Source organism: Struthio camelus, chromosome 31, assembly GCF_040807025.1.
Source record: "Struthio camelus isolate bStrCam1 chromosome 31, bStrCam1.hap1, whole genome shotgun sequence".
Taxonomy (NCBI): domain Eukaryota; kingdom Metazoa; phylum Chordata; class Aves; order Struthioniformes; family Struthionidae; genus Struthio; species Struthio camelus.
Window position 1 is genome coordinate 3,438,987 of NC_090972.1, and position 6,543 is coordinate 3,445,529.

Here is a 6,543-nt window from a genome sequence, read left to right on the forward strand (position 1 = left end):
TCCGTCTCACTTTTACTAATTACACATCAATTTTACAGAGCTTTATACAAAAAAATATCTGTACACGAGTGCCAAGAGCGCTCCTGTTCCAGGAGCAACACCAAAAAACAAACAAACACCCTTTTTATCCGCAAAGGATAACACCAGAGTTGTGCTACGGATGCGAAGGCGGAAGAGGCCTTCCGAAAAAGCCCGAGGCACCGGAGTCTTCCTCGCCACCGAGCCAGGACACGAGGGACCAGCCCGCGCTGGGAGGGAAAGGAGGAGGAGGAAGGGGGGGGGGGGGAAGACCACCGGAGGGCTCCGAGCCACCATCGTCGGGGGGCAGCGGGTGGCCCGGAAGTCGGGGTTGGACCCGCACGACGAAAATCCAGGCGGTGGGAGTTTCCAGCGGAGCCGTCGGAGGCCGCTCGGCAGTTTGGACATCGCCCTTCGGCTCGGGGAAACAAGGGGGTGCAAACACCCCCCCCCCCAAGGGAGGTGCTGCTAAAGAGACCCCGAAAGTCCCAGTTGTGGTCCCCTCCCGAAAAAGAGAAAATAAAAGAAACCACCACACCTCGAGCTCTAGCCAAGTCCTTAAAGCGGAGGCGCTATATGGGCAGGACCTGCTCCAGGATGGGTTTTGAAGCAGGAGGAATGCGGTCAGGGAATTTGACCTCAAATTCGATGATGAGGTCGCCCCGCTGCTCGGGGGTCTTGGGGTAAGGTAAGCCCTCGCCGGGGATGCGCCGCTTCACGCCGGGTTTCAGGACGTCTTTGAAGACCATGGGGATGGTGCGGCCGTCCAGCGTGGGAGTGTTCACCGTGCAGCCGCACAGGGCCTGAAGCGGGGAGATAAACGGCGTTACGGAACAACCGTCGGGTCACCGAAAGCACCCCGTCACACGGGGTCGAACCGCCGGTATCACCCGTATCACCCCCCCCACCTCATCCCGCGGCCAAAACGGGGCCGACAGCAGCTCCGGCCACCCTTGACTCACCTCACGGAGGCTGATTTTAGCCGGGTAGATAATGTCCGAGCCTTCCCTGCGGAAAACGTTGTGCGGTTTGTCTTTGACGACAAAGATGATGTCAGCGGGAATGTTGTTGGGCGTCTGGTCTCCTTCCTTGGGGAAGGTGATCTTGGTTCCTTCCTTCCAACCTCGTTTGACCTCAATAGTGAGGATTTTGTCTTCGTTCCTGACCGTCTTGCCGTCGGGATTGAGGCGCTTGTGGGAGATCTTCATCTTTTTGGTGCAGCCGGTGTAAACTTCCTCCAGGGAGACCTTGAGATCGTAGAGGACGGGGGGATCCTGCTTGCGGCAGACGCCCTCCTGGGCGCCGCGCGAGCGGGGGAAGGCGACGTTGCCGAAGCCGCCCATGTGGAAGGTGGTGAAGGCGTCGTCGACGTCCATGTCGTCATCGCCGTTGCGCTGCACGAAGAAGGTGTCGAAGGGGTTGCGGCCGTCGAAGAACTCGGCGAACATGGCGTGGGGGTCGCCGCGGAAGGTGTAGCTGAAGGAGGGGCCGTTGGCGCCGCCCCCGCCGCACGTGGGACCTCCGCCTTTCAGCCCTGCAGGGAGAAACGAATCCCCGGCGTCACAGCTCGGCTCGTCCCAGCGGGATAAATCGAGGCCTCGGGCGGCAGGCAGGAAGCGTGACCGCCGCGCGCTTGGGGAAGGGCCGGGCGAGCGCTTCCTGCCGCCGCCGCGGGCGGTTTCGGAAGGCGTTTCGCACGAGCGAGACGTGCTCCGAGCTGCCAAAGCCGCTCGCCCCACCCCGGCCTGGCTTTGTCTCGCTTTGTGCCAAAGCCCAGCTTAGAAATGGGGGGGGGGGACCCAAAAAAAACCAGGCTGCTCCCAGTCAAAGCCCTCAAGTCCCCCCTCGCAGCCCAGTTTGCACAGTGGGAGAGGCGAAGCTGCGCCCCGGGGCGCTCGGCGTTTTGCGAAGGGAGGCAGCGGGAAGCGGCGCCGCGCTGCCGGGAACCGGTTTCGGCTCCCTTTCGCGAGGCGGCCCGGCCCCGATCCGCCGCCGCCGCCGCTCCCCGAAGCCCATCCCACCATTAGTTTTGGTTGACTCGCAGCTGATGACGGGCACCCGCTCGACCTGTCTCGCCGCCGAGCCCCAAACTGGTACGCCCTGCTCGCCCAGGAGCCCCGGGGGGGCGAGTGCCGCCCCCTCCGCCCAGCACGCCCGAGGGCGGCCTGAGCCATCGGCCCTCGCGTGGCTGGATGGGGCGGGAGGCACCTGGTGGGCGCAGCTCCGTCCCTCGCCCACCGGGCCTGGCACCCCACACTCCCCAGGGCAGCACCCGCTGGTCAAGGCCTCCCCTGACACCCCAAATACTCCCCCTGCTGCGGCCCAGCGCCCTAGGGTGCCTGCCTTCACCCCAAGAGCACCCAGAGCCTGTCTGGGTCCCCAACAGGGCAGGGATCTCCCTTCACCCCAGCCCCACCTGCACCCTAAGAGCACCCACAGCCTATCCAGGCCCTCAGCACCCCAGGGATCCCCCAACTGCCTGCCTTCACACCCCCCACTTCCACCCGCACCCCAAAAGCACCCGGTACCCCAGGAACCCTCCTTCCCACCTTCACTGCCTGCACCCCCAGCACCCCAGGGACCCCCTCCTTCATCCCAGCCTCACCTGCACCTCAAGAGCACCCAGGGCCTGCCTGGGCCCCCAGCACCCCAGGGATCCCCTCCTTCAACCCAGCCCCACCTGCACCTCAAGAGCACCCAGGGCCTGCCTGGGCCCCCAGCACCCCAGGGACCCCCCTCCTTCATCCCAGCCCCACCTGCACCTCAAGAGCACCCAGGGCCTGCCTGGGCCCCCAGCACCCCAGGGACCCCCCTCCTTCATCCCAGCCCCACCTGCACCTCAAGAGCATCCAGGGCCTGCCTGGGCCCCCAGCACCCCAGGGACCCCCCTCCTTCATCCCAGCCCCACCTGCACCTCAAGAGCACCCAGGGCCTGCCTGGGCCCCCAGCACCCCAGGGATCCCCCAGCGATTCCCACCCCCCCCCCAGCCACAGCTCCATCCCTCACCCACCGGGCCTACTACCCCCCCAGGACAGCACCCACTGGTCAAGGCGTGTTCTGACACCCCCAAACACCCCTCCTGCTGCAGCCCAAGGACCACCTTCACCCAGCACCCCAGGGTGCCCCACTGCCTGCCTTCACCCTCTGCACCCCAAGAGCACCCAGGGCCTTTCAGGAACCAGGGTGCCATCACTGTCCCTAGAGCAGTGTCCCATCCCCCCCACAAAGACCCTGTCCCCCCCTTCTCAGCCCCTCAACCCTGCCCCTGGTGCCAATATCATCCCCTCACTGCCCCCCCAAGCCCTCAGTGCCCTCCTAGCTCCTCTGGCCCTAGGCCTCCCCCCTCAGCCCCCCCCGAGGCCCTAGACCCCCTTCAAGGCCCTGGACCCCCCCTCAGGGCCCCCCCCGAGGCCCTGCACCCCCCCTCAGGGCCCCCCCCGAGGCCCTGCACCCCCTTCAAGGCCCTGGACCCCCCTTCAGGCCCCCCACCGAGGCCCTGAGCCCCACTTCAGCCCCCCCGAGGCCCTACACCCCCTTCAAGGCCCTGGACCCCCCCTCAGGGCCCCCCCCGAGGCCCTAGACCCCCTTCAAGGCCCTGGACCCCCCCCTCAGGCCCCCCCCCGAGGCCCTGCACCCCCTTCAAGGCCCTGAGCCCCACTTCAGCCCCCCCACCGAGGCCCTGAGCCCCACTTCAAGGTCCTGGGCCCCCCCTCAGGGCCCCCCCAGGCCCCCCCCTCAGGCCCCCCCCCAAAACCCTGGGCCCTTTTCAAGGCCCTGCCCCCCCCCCTTCAGGACTCCTCAAGGCCCTGGGCCCCCCCCGGGGCCCCCGCCCCGTTGCCGGTGCCGCCCCCGCCGCCGGCGCTCACCCTCCTCGCCGTACTTGTCGAAGATCTCGCGCTTCTTGGGGTCGCTGAGCACGTCGTAGGCCTCGGCCACCTCCTTGAAGCGCTCCTCGGCGCCGGGCTCCTTGTTCTTGTCCGGGTGGTAGCGCAGCGCCTGCTTGCGGTAGGCGCGCTTGATGTCCTCGTCGGAGGCGCCGCGGGCCAGCCCCAGCGTGCGGTAGTAGTCCTTGCCCATGATGGCGGCGGCGGCGACAACAACGGGGAAAGACACCGACAGAACCGGCCAGGCCCAACGGCCGCCGCCGCCGCCGCCGCCGCTTAAATATGGCCGCGGAGGAACCTTCCAGAGCGCCCCGCCGCCCTCCAGAACCTTCCGGCCCCGCCCCCGCGCCGCCGCCGCCAATCGCCGCGAGCCGCCGCCGCGTCGCAGCCAACCCGCGCCCGCCACGTCACGGCTGACGGCACACAGGGCCGGGAGGAGGGAGGAGGGAGGAGGGAGGAGGGAGGAGGGAGGAGGGAGGAGGGAGGAGGGAGGAGGGAGGAGGGAGGAGGGAGGAGGGAGGAGGGAGGAGGGAGGAGGGAGGAGGGAGGAGGTGCGCCCCGCCCTTCGCCCCGCCCCCGCCGGCTTCCGGGCGGGAGGGGGCGGGGTCGCGTCGGGCCACGCCCATCGCCGTCGGGGCCCCTGCGCGGGCGGCGTGACCCCTGACCCCGCGGGCCGTTGCCATGGGGACGGGGCGCGGCGGCCATGGCGGCGGCGGGGGCTGTGGGCTGTCGCTCTCCCCCCCCCCGTCACCGCGACATGGCGCTGTGGTGACACCCTGTCACCCCGACATGGTGTTATGGGGACACCCCATCTCCTGTGACCCCGACATGGCGCTGTGGTGACACCCTGTCACCCCGACATGGTGTTATGGGGACACCCCATCTCCTGTGACCCCGACATGGCGCTGTGGTGACACCCTGTCACCCCGACATGGTGTTATGGGGACACCCCATCTCCTGTGACCCCGACATGGCGCTGTGGTGACACCCTGTCACCCCGACATGGTGTTATGGGGACACCCCCTCTCCTGTGACCCCGACATGGCGCTGTGGTGACACCCTGTCACCCCGACATGGTGTTATGGGGACACCCCATCTCCTGTGACCCCGACATGGCGCTGTGGTGACACCCTGTCACCCCGACATGGTGTTATGGGGGACACCCCATCTCCTGTGACCCCGACATGGCGCTGTGGTGACACCCTGGCCCCTGTCACCCCGACATGGTGTGGTGGTGACACCCCATCTCCTGTCACCCTGACACAGCACTGCTGTGACACCCTGCCCCTTGTCACCCCAACCTGGTGCCTCAGGGACACCCCGTCACCCATCACCCCAACATGGTGCCATGGTGACACCCCACCCCCTGTCACCCTGACATGGTGTGGTGGTGACACCCCATCTCCTGTCACCCTGACATGGCACTGCTGTGACACCCTGCCCCTTGTCACCCCAACCTGGTGCCGCAGGGACACCCCGTCACCCATCACCCCAACATGGTGCCATGGTGACACCCTGCCCCTTGTCACTCCAACACGGCGTCACGGTAACACCCCACCCCTGTCACCCACGACACCAGCTCCCACAGTGACAGCCGGTCCTTTGTCACCAACAGCCACCATCACTCTCAGTGACAGGCCACCCCACCACCCCCAACAAGGCATCCATAGGCACAGTCTGTCCCCTCTGACACTGGCATCCTGGGTGACAGCCCCTCCCCTGTCACCCCCAGTGTCACCCCCAGTTACAGCCCGTGCCATCATTTGTCCCCTTCCCCTGGCACAGGGACACCTGGGCCTAGGGACACAGGGACATGGGGGACACGAGGACACAGGGACATGGGGACATGGAGGTAGAGGAACATAGGGGACATAGAGATATGGGGGACACCTGGGCATGGGGACACAGGGATATGGGGGACAGCTGGGCACGGGGACATGGGGATGCTGGGACACGGGGAACACGAGGACATGGTGACTGGGGAAGGCAGGGACAGAGGGACACGGAGACATGGGAGGGACAGGGACCTGCAGACACAAAGTCACCTGGGCATGGAGACGTGGGGACACGGGGGACACGTAGGCATGGGGACATAGGGATGCGGGGACATAGGGATGCAGGGACATGGGGGACGCAGGGACATGGGGACACAGGGTCACCTGGGCATGGAGACATGGGGACATGGGGGACACGTAGGCATGGGGACATAGCGATGCAGGGACATGGGGACACAGGGTCACCTGGGCATGGAGACATGGGGACACGGGGGACACGTAGGCATGGGGACATAGCGATGCAGGGACATGGGGACACAGGGTCACCTGGGCATGGAGACATGGGGACACAGGGGACACGTAGGCATGGGGACATAGCGATGCAGGGACATGGGGGACGCAGGGACATGGGGACACAGGGTCACCTGGGCATGGAGACATGGGGACACGGGGGACACGTAGGCATGGGGACATAGGGATGCAGGGACATGGGGACACAGGGTCACCTGGGCATGGAGACATGGGGACACGGGGGACACGTAGGCATGGGGACATAGCGATGCAGGGACATGGGGGACGCAGGGACATGGGGACACAGGGTCACCTGGGCATGGAGACATGGGGACACGGGGGACACGTAGGCATG

General features: G+C 66.7%; 1 protein-coding gene across 1 annotated transcript; it reads right to left on the reverse strand.

The window, feature by feature from the left end:
- On the reverse strand, positions 1-4,260 carry DNAJB1 (DnaJ heat shock protein family (Hsp40) member B1). Its single transcript, XM_068922772.1, has 3 exons — positions 3,886-4,260; positions 981-1,552; positions 1-821 (listed from the first exon to the last, which is right to left on the reverse strand). Exons 1-3 carry the CDS (start codon positions 4,094-4,096, stop codon positions 591-593), a joined length of 1,014 nt encoding a protein of 337 aa, XP_068778873.1. The 5' UTR covers positions 4,097-4,260; the 3' UTR covers positions 1-590.
- Positions 4,261-6,543: the final 2,283 nt, after the last annotated feature.

Bases quoted from the DNA above. Each gene is read 5' to 3' on its own strand.
- DNAJB1 (XM_068922772.1), bottom strand. From the start codon at position 4,096: ATGGGCAAGGACTACTACCGCACGCTGGGGCTGGCCCGCGGCGCCTCC. The intron at 1,553-3,885 runs GTGAGCGCCGGC...TTCTCCCTGCAG, and splicing joins CGACAAGTACGGCGAGGAGG to GGCTGAAAGGCGGAGGTCCC. The intron at 822-980 runs GTGAGTCAAGGG...TCCCCGCTTCAG, and splicing joins CTAAAATCAGCCTCCGTGAG to GCCCTGTGCGGCTGCACGGT.